At 36.7% G+C, this 14,911-nt stretch overlaps 4 protein-coding genes across 4 annotated transcripts; 3 read left to right on the top strand and 1 right to left on the bottom strand.

The window, feature by feature from the left end:
- The first annotated feature begins 880 nt into the window (after positions 1-880).
- LOC127252773 (calmodulin-binding protein 60 A) lies at positions 881-4,291 on the top strand. Its single transcript, XM_051277084.1, has 7 exons — positions 881-1,522; positions 1,762-1,840; positions 2,065-2,117; positions 2,200-2,690; positions 2,773-2,933; positions 3,006-3,215; positions 3,497-4,291. Exons 1-7 carry the CDS (start codon positions 1,443-1,445, stop codon positions 4,052-4,054), a joined length of 1,632 nt encoding a protein of 543 aa, XP_051133041.1. The 5' UTR covers positions 881-1,442; the 3' UTR covers positions 4,055-4,291.
- Positions 4,292-4,695: 404 nt separating this feature from the next.
- Positions 4,696-6,815, bottom strand: LOC127252772 (uncharacterized protein At5g50100, chloroplastic). The gene is made up of 8 exons (XM_051277083.1): positions 6,593-6,815; positions 6,260-6,390; positions 5,988-6,095; positions 5,754-5,810; positions 5,478-5,543; positions 5,301-5,361; positions 5,184-5,227; positions 4,696-4,985 (listed from the first exon to the last, which is right to left on the bottom strand). The coding sequence occupies exons 1-8, from the start codon at positions 6,735-6,737 to the stop codon at positions 4,947-4,949; spliced, it is 651 nt and encodes a 216-aa protein (XP_051133040.1). The 5' UTR covers positions 6,738-6,815; the 3' UTR covers positions 4,696-4,946.
- Positions 6,816-7,253: 438 nt separating this feature from the next.
- On the top strand, positions 7,254-9,570 carry LOC127252771 (succinate dehydrogenase subunit 7A, mitochondrial-like). Its single transcript, XM_051277082.1, has 4 exons — positions 7,254-7,419; positions 7,552-7,620; positions 8,440-8,542; positions 9,223-9,570. Exons 1-4 carry the CDS (start codon positions 7,366-7,368, stop codon positions 9,294-9,296), a joined length of 300 nt encoding a protein of 99 aa, XP_051133039.1. The 5' UTR covers positions 7,254-7,365; the 3' UTR covers positions 9,297-9,570.
- A 963-nt stretch (positions 9,571-10,533) lies between these two features.
- On the top strand, positions 10,534-13,954 carry LOC127252770 (uncharacterized). Its single transcript, XM_051277081.1, has 2 exons — positions 10,534-11,453; positions 13,622-13,954. The coding sequence occupies exon 1, from the start codon at positions 10,639-10,641 to the stop codon at positions 11,437-11,439; it is 801 nt and encodes a 266-aa protein (XP_051133038.1). The 5' UTR covers positions 10,534-10,638; the 3' UTR covers positions 11,440-11,453; positions 13,622-13,954.
- The last annotated feature ends 957 nt before the right edge of the window (positions 13,955-14,911 follow it).

Below are 14,911 nucleotides of genomic sequence, written 5' to 3'. Positions count from 1 at the left end.
ATCATTATAACTGTATTTGTTTAAAAAATAATAATAATTGTGTAAATTAATAATAAAAATTAGTGATAATTTTATGGTGATTGATTATTTATGGATAAAAAAAATACTATATACTCCGGCGTCTCTTATCTATATATTATTTTGTTTTTTTTTTGCATAGAGTTTTAAGAATATTAGTATTATAGTAGGGTGCGGTATGAATAAGGTAAAAAAGATTAAAATAACTTTATTAGTACAGTGTAATATAAAAGTAATGATATTTGTATAATATATTGTAATTGTAATAGTACTTTTTATGATTTAATCGTAAAAAATACAATTACTAAAAAAAATACTTTGTTATAGATATAACAAAATAGAAAAATGAATAGATTATTGGAAATGAGATAATATTATTTTTAGATTGAAAGAATATATTAAAAAATAAATATTCTCTTCATTTGTAAAATGTTCCCGACTCCCATTTTCATTTACCTTGTGTATCATTAAATTTTTTTTTATATTTGTATAACTTTTTTACAAATATTATTATAATAGTATTATTAAATACTAATAAAAATATTTTTATTCTTTTCTCTTAATTTTTCATATAATTTTAATATTAAAGATTAACATTCAAAATATAAATGAGACAATTATAGAGAAAAGATATATATATGTTTATGTTTTTTAATATGTGTTTTGAGGCAAGTGTTATAATTTTACTGAATAACCACCACATGCAAAGAAGTAAACTGCTCATTATGTTAGTACTGATTGTGGCTTAGAGCGTGGAGGCGTAGTACGAAAGAAGTGTGTTAAATCATCATCATCATCATCATCAGAAGAAGACGAAGAAGATCAGCTCTAATGGCTGCCGGACGTACGTACGGACAAACAGTCGCTTGTCAGCAAAATCCTCATCCGCTTCAACTTCAACTTCAACTGAAACGAAGCTTCCACGAACCTTCGCCCCCCACCCCACATTACAATTTCAGTTCTTGGCTCATACCATCCACCCCTTTCATCCCAATTTCCTGAAACAATTCCAAATCCCTAATAATCCCTCAATCCCTCTACGACAACTCCAATCCAAACTCATCCATCGTCAATCAGTCTCCACTCTCAAAACAAACCAAATTACAGCTTATTCCTTCCTTCAATTTTCAATTAATTAATGCCATAAATTGATTTTGGGCGTCGTACCGTACGTAGGGCCAACCAACATTCGTCTCTTGGTTTACCCAAGGAGTGCCAACTTCATCGTCTTCCCTGGCCCTTACTTTACCATCCACCCTACCCGACCCTACCCGACACGACCCGCTTCCACTCCAGGTCAGGTCCTACTCAAATTCTCATATACTCCAACATTGCATACGCAACACACCCTTCTTTCTCTCTCTCGCATGTTTGTCCAAATCCTGTCTGGCGTCATATCGGAGAATTAAGGAACCTCGTCGGAGATGTCGCAGAAGCGGCCGCAACGGGAGGATGGCTCCGCCGCCGACGACAAGGATTCCAGGAAATCCCACTCTTTCAGAAGGTACCATACCAAACCTCACCCAACAAAAAACATAAAAAAGTAGCTTTTAGTTTTACTTTGATGCTTTTTCACCATGCATCTCTGTGGTTCTAGAATTCTCTATTCTTCTGTTAGAGGTGGCAAAATTAAAGTAATTCTGATTATTCGAAGCTGAATTTGGTGAATTCCACCAAGTATTTCAATTCTCCAGCCAAATTACCGATTGATTATCCTAATCGATTTGCCTCTTATTTTTGTAGAGTGGTTAGGGATGTGATGAACATCCAGAGACTGCAGAATCTCATGTATCCTGTCCTCGAGCCTCTCGTTCGACGAGTCGTAAGTTAATCCCAACTCCCAAGCATTTAATCCATGAATTCTTGATAGGATTACAGTTTTGGTGCTTCAAAAGGGTCAAATGAGTTATTGATTCATGAAATTAAGCTATCATTTTTTAGTTAGATTGCTTGATTTTGTGTTTGTTCTTCGTAGCATAGATTTCAGCTAGAGAAGTGTTCAATCGTATCCAATGTTATCTATTTTACTTCAATGTGATCTAACAGGTTAAGGAGGAAGTCGACTCTGCGTTAACGAAGTATATCATTAACATGAAAAGGTATGGATCATCGATTCTTCAATGGAAGACTGCAGCCATTGTTTCCTAATTTGTTCTGTCACTTCTCGATTCGAATTTCCAGAAATTGCGAGAAAGATGCCTCACCTTCCGAGTCGAAGACATTGCAGCTTCAGTTTGTGAATGCTTTATCTCTTCCGGTGTTTACTGGCACTCGTATCGAAGGAGAAGGTTCTAGTCCTATAGAAGTTGCTTTAGTTGATGATCTTTCAAGGGAAGTTATTTCTTGCAGTCCCTTATCCTCTGCAAGGATCGAAATCGTTGCTCTTGAAGGAGACTTTAATGGCGACGATGAAGAGAATTGGACACTCGACGAATTTGCGAGTAATATCGTGAGGGAACGAGAAGGGAAGAAGCCTCTTCTAACAGGGGATTTGATCTTGACACTTAAAGATGGGATAGGATTGTTAGGCGATCTTTCGTTTACGGACAATTCTAGCTGGACGAGGAGCCGCAAATTTAGGCTCGGGGCTCGGATGATTGATGACGTTGAAGGAGTCAGGATAAGAGAGGCGATATCGAAAGCATTTGTTGTGAGAGATCATCGCGGAGAGTGTGAGTTCTCTTTGTATTCGACGTGTTTATTTTAATTTTTCCATTGGTTCGACTAATTCTTGCGACATTTGTACTTTTGAAGTGTACAAGAAGCATCACCCTCCGCATCTGCAAGACGAAGTTTGGCGGCTGGAAAAAATCGGAAAAGACGGCGCTTTGCACAAGCGTCTGCGAAAGGAAGGCGTCAACACGGTGCAGGACTTCTTAATTTTACTTTCCTTGAACGCCCGGAGGCTTCGAGATGTAAACACACTAAAATCGAGCTTATTTTAACGATGGAGGCTTACATACTAACGGCATTCTGAAATCGTGCAGATTCTTGGGTCGGGAATGTCGTCGAAAAAGTGGGAAATCACCGTGGAGCATGCTCAGACATGCGTTCTCGACAAAACGTTGCACCTTTACGGAAGCTCGCCGACGTCTCCGCAAAACAACAGCGTTGTTTTCAACGCTATCGGACAAGTGATGGGGATGTTCTTGAATAACCAGTATGTCGCGACGGCTGAGCTGTCTGAAGTCGAAAAGGTAGGCTCCTTGTATTAATTACTATCTCCACTCTAAGGTCTCATTTACTTTTTACCGCGTGTTGATTTTTAAATATTAATTATTATATCAAAACGTATTACAAATTAAGAAAAAATTGCAAATATACTTCCATTAATATCTTATAATACTAATAGAAAGATATTAGTACAAAAGAATTATATAAATATAATGATATTTTTAATGATAATTACAATGACACAAAAGGTAAATTTGACCCTTCAAGGCAGCACTGACTCGTCACTTGTATCCATCTATTTCAGGCGAATGCTCGGGAGTTGGTTATATGCGCGTACGCAAATCGTGACAAAATGATCACTTTAGATGAGTCGATGTTGATCATGCCGGCATCGTCATCCTTCTCCTGCGGCCCGACATTTTTGGAGGGAAGTGATCCTCGTGGTTCGAGTTCTCATGAGATAACTACAAGCAACTATCCGCAGGTCGACGCACCTTCGGATGTGATGCAGCTCCCGATGTTCTCTGCCGGAGGCTCGGCCTCGGCCTCGGCTAGCTATGAGTATTGCTTAAACGACATGAGCTTCGCCGGTCAAGCTGCGGGCAATACCCCATTCTTCGATGCGTTGTTGTCTGCAAGTGATCCGATCAAGTGTTATGAGGAAGATTATATGCTGCGCACCGCTTTGGAGTTTTCGGCTGATCTGTGCAACCCTCCGGATGCGTCGTCGTCGGTCCCTTTTTCGGTCCATAAAGCTCGAAAGGATTGGGGGGTGTTGGTTTGGGTGTGGAGATGGCGATGCTCTATTAAAAGGATCATTGCGAAGAAATCTAGCCGTGTCGGAGCGATGCCGACGCCGTGAGATTTTTGTGGATTGAATGTGTGTGTTTTTTTTGAGATGTTTGAAATGTCTCCGGCGCCGGTGTCGACGACAATGCCAGCGGAGCCTTGTAGGTTGCAGTATTTCTTGTGTGGAATAAGCAGGATTGTCTGCGTTGTGTGCTATTGAATGTTACTGACAAAGAAACAGATACTTTGTTGTGAAGACTTCATTTGATATCAATTGATTTTAAATGAAAAATTCGAATCTCTTTTTTAACATTATTTGATTATAGTTGAATTTTTAAGATTATTATCTTAAGAGTGAATGGACTGTCATATTGCGGGGCTTAATATAAATGAAAGACTCATCAAATTATATATCTATAGTTATTATATATAGAACTTATTTGATTTACTACTTAAAATTAAAATGAAATATAATTTGATGATCTAAGTTTATTTTAATTTGATGATCTGAGTTTATTTTATAACAGTGATGTCATGGATTTTAATTCATAGCATTACAAAATTTTGGAATTTTTTTAGTATTATTTTTACATCTAAAAATATTAGAAAAAATATTATTTATATATATTTAGGCCCCTGTTTTTGTTTTGGCTCGGCTTTTCGAAAATCAGGACCAATCCTGAACATGTTCCATAGAGGTAAAAATATGGAAACTGCGGAAAGGTCTCTCCACTGATTTTAGTTTTAGGTTGAAAGCTCGAATTCTTTCTTATTACACTTTTGACATGATTGATCTAAAATTTTGCCATGGCAATGAGCACAACTTTCATGAACAATAATAAGTATAAAAAGGAAGACTTTGATGCAGCAAAACTCAGAATAATAACTAAACTACAGAGAGCATTATGGTACTTACATTGTTGAAGCTATTTATGCTCAACAATTCTTGTTCTTTTCAAATGTTTCTATACTTTACAATCACTGCTTTCTTTGCACATCTCTTTCTGCAAAACAGGCACCAACGGGCAAGTTAGCGCGCATTTCGTTTAACTCGCCATGTAAGAGGTGGTCAAAAAGAGTTGGTGGTGAAGAAATACGAGCAATTATTATAACCAATATGGAGAAGAACGAGCTAAACAAACAGGCCTAGTAGCTGTTTGAATGGGTACCCATCGACTACAAGTGCAAGTATAAATGCTGACCTTTTGCTTGCGCATCTCCAAAACTTGTTCCAGAGGTGGTCGTCCTGGTAAATGAAACATCTTCGTAACATAATATGAACATATGAATCAAATGAAGCAATCCTCAAAAAAACTCACCCGTAACTTGAAGACGGTATTTAGCCCATACACCATAAATGGAATCAGCAATACTCGCAATCTGCAAAAAATGTGCTCTCCATTGTTACTAGTTCAAAAGTATTAAAAATTAAAGAAGCTTCCACATGAGCACGAGACAAGCGCAGAATCGATACTCGGTATTCAAATTAGACTTACAGGCTCATATTTGGTTACAGCATACACCCATCCCAAGCCAACTGCTTCATAAAGTTTTCTAAATGCCTGCAAATATTAGTGTTATCTAGTTGAAAAAACCTCCGAGCATAAGAACATGAAGGAAATTAGTTGCATTTTAGCACTACACAAGGTTTCTAAATCATTCCGAGTCTAGTTTACTGACCTAAGAAAAGCAATCATCAACGAAATGCAAAGACTACTGAAAAATCAAAAGCGACAGATTTTCAAAGTCGATGTTAAACAAAGTGCACAAACCTCAACATCTGTAACAACAGTCCCGTCTGATAGAACTGCATGAATTCGACCCATTACCTGAGATTCAAACAATAACTTAACACAGATTGCATAACTAACCAAAAGAAAGGCCATCAAAAGTATAACTACACAATTGTACACCTATCGAAACCAAAAGTCTATTCCACAGGATAGCATTTAATGAATGAACATTTGCACACCAATAATTGATTGCAAGAACTTGATAAAACATACGGTTTCGTAATCAAGGCCTTGATTATCATCAGGACTATATGAATCCGAACTGATGTCTACAAATTTGATAGTTCCATATCTTTGGTTCCTCTCCCTCAGCATATTAACCTATCAAAAATTTGAAAGAATCATTCAAACCAGAGATGATTTTCATTCCAAACTCATCTGTATGCACATGACAGAAATCATGTTCATCTTTTATGGAAAAATCAAGAATAATCTCTCCATTCAACATTAAGTAATCCTGTTGTTTCTTGGAATTTTTAATCTACCTCACGCATACATAATGGACAGTCTCCATCATATAACATCTTAATCTCCCAACTTTCCGGCGGTGGCGCCTGAATTTCTTTCTTTGGCTCCGTAGCTGCTTCATTTATCGCCCTAACTGAAATTTTCGCCCCTAAAATCCAAATAATAATCTCATCAAACTGGAAAAGGAGAATCAAACTCTTTCAGCACTCCAATTATCAAAACCTTAATCCCAAGTCCCAACCAGAGTATATATATCGACGATCATTATTATTATTATTTCAAAGAATAAAATGAAATTCGACAAAAATTTCAACAATTTATGCATCGGAAAGACTGTAATTTACGTGTACCAGGCAGGAATCGACGAAGAGAGGGTGATTGATGAAAATGGCTTGAACCAGACACATAACGTGCCGATCGGATGCAAAGAAGACGTGAAAACGGGGAGGGGGCTCTCGCTTGTCTCCCCAAAGAAATTGCGCTCCTCAAAGCCATCAGAGTGCTTCAATTCTTCCATCGATTGAAGGTTGAAGCGGAATTCCTTTTGTAGCTAGCCGTTTGTGGTGTGAGTTTCTGCCGCTGTTTCGAATGGCTTTGCTTTACGTGGCGAGAATATGTTCAATTGTTTATGAGAACGGTCCAACGGTTTGGTCGCAAACCGGAAGCGGTCCAGCGCATTCCGGTCTGCATCAAGAACCGGTTGGCCATGTATCCATAGTTACACACAGACTGTGTTTACTTGTAAAACTTTTGATTATGATTTTATTATTTTAATAATTTTTTTTTTAAATATTAAATGAAATGTTTATTTTCTATTTATAATATTTTACTAAAATTTAATTTTATATTTAAAATATCACATTCATATATATTTATATCACATCATAATATATGACAATTCAAAATTAAAACCTAAAATTAAAATTTCACAGAAAAACAGGTGCACAGTTTTTGCATCAACTTTTGGGGCAGGAGGGAAGATACCGAAAATTATGTGGCTATATTGAAATTAAAATGTTTTTCTAATCATTTTATATCTAGGGGTCGAACGTAGGTAGCCGCGGACTTTCGATTCCATTCGGAGGTTTTCATCGCGCGTCGCCACTGATTGTGGACGAAGGAAATGGCCTTTTTACTCAACAGAACTGCTCGCTCTGCTCTGCGACTCAATTCTCAGGTATGTATGTCGATAAATGTTTCTGGAATCTTAATTCAGGTGAAATTATTAATTGTTGCAATTTAAATTGAGTATGATAAAATGTGGTAGGAAGATGTGAATACTGATGGATTTTGTTAAATTTTGGCGCAGAAAGGTGATGATTTGTTGACGCTCTCAACGCGTAGTTTTCATGTGGAACCTGGCCCTCGCGAGAAGGCTGTAAGTCTTTTTCTTTTAATTAATTTATTTAATAGATTGGATGAATCATTTTGTTTTGATTCTACGCTTCTGGATCGGAGGTATTGGATCTGAGTGCATCAGATCATTTATTGAATGTTGAATCAGAAGAAATTGGGATTTCTAGAATAATTAGGGATCGTATATGTTGTACACATGAAGAAATGCTGAATGTGCGTGAAAATGGTTATTTGAGATACCTTAAGAAAAAGAACAGCTAGAAATACATTGTAGAAGCAGTTTTTTCTATTATTGAATCAACTTTGTACAATATATTGTTCGGCTTTCAAATTGTTGGAAACATTGGGGTCAAAAGCAGCTAGGTTTTGAAAGAACTATTTTTCCCAGCCTTTCCTGCCTCTTTCATTTTGTACTAGTGGTGTTGTCTCATGCTGTAGACCTACCGGAAGAAAACACACATCAATGGATAAATCTGGTTTGAAGATTTAATATCATATGATGTTTCTAATCATAATTTTCATTTGTTCTATAATTGCTTCTAATTGTTGCATACCAAACCAAAAATGGTTTATGATGCTTAGAAAATTTGTGTTGCATAATTGTTATCTTTGCAGTGCATCCTATGGTTCCATCCTTGTAATGTTACTTTTACTCGGTGGTATGTCAATTTCAACTAGCTTATGAATTCTATGAACTTCTGATGGGTCTAAACATATGTCATAGTTATTGTGGAAATTAATTCCTGACATTTGGGAGCTGTGTGCCTTCTTTTTCCCACTTTTATGTTTTTTCTTCCTAGTTCTGTTATGCACTGTTTAGAATAATCAAATTGTGTTTCAGCTCCTGGCTGAGGATCCAGCACTACGACGCTTCAAGTCACATAAAAAAGGCCTTCGGCGTCTTAAAGCTGTAGGAGATGTTCTTACCATAGTTATTGTTGCTGGTATGCTTATTTATCTTTCAGCTAGAAGTTTATCTGCCGATTTCTCAGGCTTCATTGCTATTGTTGTGAGATATTGTTGAACTAGTATCTGATTAGCTTTGTTAATATGCCTCATTAAGTTGTCATTGTATTGCTCCATGACCTGAGTTAATGCAACAGAGAACTTGAGTGCTTTTCCTTTAAGCTCCATAGTACGTATAAATGGATTAAAAAATGTAAATCAAAACCCAAGTTGCATTATTTGCATAGATTGATAGTGAATGCTGATCATCTAGTGAAATGTGTCAACCTTTTAACTTCCATGGCGGATATTACTGGCTGTCAGCACAACAATAGTTTTGGTAGTCATTTCATGGCCGCCAGATTAATTGGAGGTCAAGTGATCATCGATTTGTCATCCATGTCTCATGCCTAGGAATCATTAATCAAACACAAACATTTTTCATAATCCTAGTCATTAAACAACAATTCAAGCGGCTATCATGATTATGCAAGCATGATTAATAATTCTTGTTATTTGACATGCTACTATTTCACTGTTTTATTCCAAATAACCCCAGATTTTCTATGATATGGTGAACTTTTTTCCATGAATTCACAAACTATCTGAGAATACGATGCCTAAATTCTGCCACATTTAAAACAATCTCAAATGATATTTTACTTTTTCTCGTGCTCAGGATGCTGCTACGAAATCTATGTTAAAGCAGTCATGCGTGAGGAAGCCCGTAAGCAGGCGAAAGGGAGCCAGTAGTGTTTCCATATGTTGCAATAATGCGTATCTAAGCCTCTCTTGTCAAAGAGAAATTGTCCTGTGGTAAGGGAATCGGCTTTTTGGAATTTATAGGGCAGTCTTGTGGGGTTTCAACTTACTCAATAGCATCGAAATAAAGTGGTTTATTTACTTTACCACCAGTGGCTTCCGGTTGTGCTCGTTCGGTTTTTATTGATCTCCAAGGTTGCTATGGTGTGTGAATTTCATGAGCTTTTGTGATCATGTGTTTCTAAAGTCACTGATTTCTCTTTTAGCATCCATATTTACAGTTTGAGTAATTGAATGTTATGCATGGAAACTGGATTTAGGTGAAGAAGATGAACTTGGTTTTGGCTGTCCACTATGAGAAAGGTTTTTGTTTGTTTGAAAATTGGGAACCATAAATTTTGAATTTAATAGGGTTTATTATATCATAATGTTTGATGAGAAGTTTTAAACAAATTTAAGATTTTTAATGTAATATTTTTTATATCTGATTCTCAAGTTTGATGAATATTGGGAGAGCTCTTTGAAATCTAAAATGAAAAAGTCATGTTATGTGATTTATATTGGTCAATTTGCCGTTTATATGATTAGAATTGGTTATATTTAATATTCTAACATACACTATTATTTTTTGATAAAATATTATATCAAAATAATATTTAAAACAAATTTTTTAAATAAAAAATTAAAACTTAGACTAAAATCAAACAAACTCAAGTTGTAATTTTCACTTTAAAGATATTAAATTAAATATTTATATATATATTTTTTATATTATCTAAATTTAATTATATATTTTTTACTTACGATGTTTAAACTCAAATTTTTTTGTTATTTAAAATACAAACTTAAAATTCAAATCCTCTTACAAATACTCATGAATTTATTTATTTTTACGGTTTATTGAATATTTTCCTTAAAAAATTAAATAAAATACTTGTTTTTATTTTTATATGATATTAAAAAAAAAAATTGCATTAACCTATTAAATAAGTATAAGAATTCAAAATTTTGCAGTTGAATATCCAAATTCAAAACACTTATCCTCAAATAAATTAACATAAGTAGACATTTTTGTTAATGTCTACTATTGGGCCGAAGATCATAGGTTCAAAAAATCTTGATCTAAAGCCCAATATCGCTACCTTCTAGCAAAAGCGTGGTTTGGAGGCGCGCCACCAAAGCAAAGTCGCGTTTCCTATTCCACGATGTGGTTTTGAAAAACCCTCTTCGACTTCCTTGGGTTGCCCTGCCCGCTCGAAGAAAGCGAAATTTGCAGAGAAAGAACAACAGAAGAAAAGGAGGCGGTAGGTTTTGGTGCTCTCCTTCCGCCAAAATGTCGATGTCCAAGAGTTCCAAGATGCTCCAATACATCAATTACCGGATGCGCGTCACCATCCAAGACGGCCGTCAGCTCATCGGCAAGTTTATGGCCTTCGACCGCCACATGAACCTCGTCCTCGGCGACTGCGAGGAGTTCCGCAAGCTCCCGCCGACGAAAGGATCCAAGGAAGAACGAGAAGACCGCCGCACTCTCGGCCTCGTCCTTCTCAGGGGCGAAGAGGTAATTTCCCTCACTGTCGAAGGCCCTCCCCCGCCCGACGAATCCCGCCTCAAAACCGCCTCCGCCACCGCCATCCCCGGTCCAGGAATTGGCCGCGCCGCCGGCCGAGGCGTCGTTACTGGACCGCCGACTATGGCCCAGCCCGGCCTCGCCGGCCCGGTCCGCGGAATTGGGGGCCCCGCTCCGGGTATGATGCAGCCCCAAATTTCCCGACCGCCGCAGATCTCCGTCCCGCCTGTTTCCTACCCGCCGCAGCCGCCGGTTGTTAGGCCGCCCAACGTCGCCCCGCCGCCGGGAGGGTTTCCTCCGCGTCCTGGAATGCCGATGCCGCCGCCGCCTCAGTTCAGGCCAGGGGTGCCGCCTCCTGGAGGGTTTGTTCCACCTCAGTACCCCCAGAGGCCGCCGATGGGACCTCCGCCGCAGATGATGAGAGGACCGCCGCCGTCCAATGCGCCGCCGATGCCTGGAATGCCTGGCCAGCAACCACCAAGACCTGGCATGCCTCCGCCTCCAAGTGGACAGTTTGGTCCGCCAAGGCCAGGAATGCCGCCTCCACCAAATCCTCAACAGTAGACATAATGGAATGGGTTAGTTGTTTCTCCTTGAGTGTTGCAAATTAATTCTTGCTATGATCAAATAGTTAAAATGTTAGGGTAATTTGCTTCTGATACATTATAATGTTTTGTTTGTTGGTATATGTGGCTTTGTGATGGTTTGATTTTCACACTTTCAAGCTTTGCAGTATGTTTTTGTCCTTTGATTTTTGTTAGCTCTGGAATATTGAGTTTATATTTCTATCGGGTAACCATTGAAGGGTTTTTCTTTTATATATGATGTATGTTTGGATCTAAGCTTACTTTATTCATATCATTTCAACTAGTTGTAAAAGCGCCAAATGGGAGTAGAACCTATGCCTCGGATATATTATTTTGTAATTGAATTACTATTAGTGTCCTTGGATGAGGATCTCTAAGTTTATAAGTAAAACGGTGTATTTGGTTGGTTTATTGTTATGATTATTATTTCTTCTTGGAGTTGGAGAAGGATGAGTCGTAAACTTGCTGATTGAACTTTGTATTGCAATAGATAGACTTCTTTCATTCCTGATCCATAAGTGATGTAGATATGTTTCTTTTGTAACTCAACTATGTTGTGAAAGATGCGTAAGTTAAGGGAGAAATATTATACTAGCGGAGTGACCTGGTGAAACTGATTTGTTTGTGCTCAGATGTGACTTAATTGGCTCCTGGAATGTATCTTGTGCTCTACTGCATGTTTAGTTATTTCTATGCAATACTTGAGAAATAGACAATATTTTTGACTTAATGTTCTTTTAATGAAATATTGAAGTTACTTTGAAAGATGTAATCACATTCATCTGGGATTTTATGAATTTTATGTGGATTGAATCCTGCAAAAATTACTGAGGAACAAATAAAATTTTCAGTTCGACCTATTCCAGTTTGTAGTATCACAGTGTATCTGTGTACTCGGGTTTTCTGATGGAATCTTTTGTGGTTTGTAGTAGTGAAATATGCCTCTGTTGCACAGCTTGTGTTGCTATAGTATTTGGTATTCATTTGGGATGTAGTATTTATCTGCATGAAAACGACAATTTTCGTCCGGGAGTTTTCTAAGACGGTTTTTAAGTGCTAGTTTGATTGATGTGATAGGATAAATGTTAAATTATTAAATACAAACTACTTTTTAAAAACCATGAAGTTCTGGATATTTAGTTTCTATTACGCAATGGTATGCCATAGCTCATATGGTGCATTGGGCCATGGTGTGCACCAATGCCCTTTGCCAAGGCCATTGAACACTTATTTGCCACTTGCCTAAGCATGTGGCCCATGCCATATGTACCATTATGAGGCTGGAATCCTTAGACATTTCACACATGTTTTTGTTAAATTCCCCCTTTCACCTGTTTTATATTTGTGTATTATATAATCATTAATTGGATTTAGATAGATATCAAGTATCAACACTGAGAATGAGGGGCATACAAATTAAACTTGATACTATGGTTAACGAATGAGTTAAGATGGAAAGTGGGAATAGATATAGCGATAGACACCCGGATCGAGGAGAGCATGAGGTTAACATTAAAGAGGAATAGGAGTCTGGGCCGTTGCTGATATACCGACGATGGGGATGGGTTTAGGCCTGCTGTTTGCAGGTCTAAATTGTCATTAGTCTGCTTTATTACTTGAGTTTGTCATCTCTTAGGTGGATTTACCTTTTGTTATGTCTTGGGTTATATTTTGGGTTGGGTGTGTTTCTTATTTATTGGATGGGCTTATTATAATTTTTGTAATTAAGGTTTAGTAGTAGTAATTAATCAAGAGTAGCTAGGGTTTGAGACTTATACCTATCTCGGAAACACATTAGCCTCCTGGAGGCTGTTGGACAAACGGTATATTGTTTTTATCCATTCATTTTGTTTGATCATACCGTCAATGGGCAAAACATATCCTTTAAATGATTAGATCACATATATATATGTGCATGTATGTACGTATAGAGCCATAAAATTGAATGCCTAGAAAACTTAACTCTTACATATTTGTCATAATCAAACAATCATAACTAATTTATATTGCTAATCTCACATGGGAGTAGAAGGGAATGGGAAAGTTTTCCGAATCCAATTTTTTTGTATATATGGAGAAAATTTTGTATCAATTATCCTCTCTCAATCTGGTGCTGATTGTTTCTCTACTAATTTGAGTACTGTTTCTGGTTTGTGCAGCTTGCTCGACAGTTTATGGTTGTCAGTGATGTTAGCTACATCACTTCACTGCACTTACTGGATTGCTGGATGTTCCCTTGAAGTTGAATCTCCCCAATTTTAGCTAATTTGCACATTTTATCCTATTTCAGTACTACCCCCCTCCCCCTCGTTTCCCATGTTCAATGTTTTTATTTTGTTCTTGAATCAGTGCATCCTGGGCTAACATTGTTGATGGGATATTTGAATTAGACTCAAATAGACATACATATATGCCTAAGCTTGAAGGGTCTGTGTATCTTATTACATTTACTATGTGAGGATTTTTGTTCTATATATTCGGTATTGATGTCATCTGCCCAAATGTGAATTACCTTTGCTATCCTATCCTATCCTATGTTCGGATATCCATGTTTCTTGTTCTGTTTTGAAAGATTTGGAGCAATTCTCATTCGGTATCTAAACATGATTCTGGATTTCTGTTTTCTATGTAACAATTGTAAATTTCATTTCTTTGGGAATTGCTGGGTTTTGGAGTAGCCTTAAATTTGAGATGTGTGATGTGTGTTAAGGGTGTTTTTGATGTGTTTGAAATGATTTGAATCAGATAATCAGGGATATTCTTTAGATTTAAGAGAAATAGAAAAGTTAGAACTATTTTAGTGGGATTAATTATATGAAACTAAATGATATTCTTTCAATCGAATTAAGAGTATAAATTTATTTATCGATGTAATAGCATTGTATTTTAAATTATTATTTCCGATGGAATATATGTATTTAGAGTGTGTTCATTTATGAGATTTTTTCAAAAATTTATTATTTATTTTTTCTTAATATAATACTTTCCTCCTTACCGATACAATAATTTTGTTTATTATTTTTGTCCGTTATAAAACAATAGCTTTATTTTCATAAATAATAACTATATCCCCATAAAATTATTCATACTTTTTTATTTTTATTACACGACTTTTTACACTAATACATACAGGGCAAAATCTTTTATTAATATTCCTTAAATTCTATATCCAACTCAATTGAAACTATACTTACGAGACGGATAGAGTAACATTTAAAACAATACGCCAACATATGACATCACTAAACTATTTAAATTCAAATTTTAACTCAAACTTTAAATCCTAACAACAAACACACCCAATTGCACCGAAGATTCTCTAAAATTCTATGTACTGTTTTTCCCTCTCACCTTTTCCGCACAAAGTAAAGCCGTTCACAAAAACAATAAAGAAGATATTTTCTTCTCCTTTTCCATATTTCTGCTTCTGCACTCTTACTTTAATTCGC

The sequence above is a fragment of the Andrographis paniculata genome, unplaced genomic scaffold (genome assembly GCF_009805555.1).
Source record: "Andrographis paniculata isolate CXL003 unplaced genomic scaffold, ASM980555v1 Contig49END, whole genome shotgun sequence".
Taxonomy (NCBI): Eukaryota; Viridiplantae; Streptophyta; class Magnoliopsida; order Lamiales; family Acanthaceae; genus Andrographis; species Andrographis paniculata.
This window is presented reverse-complemented; position numbering and strand designations above follow the sequence as displayed.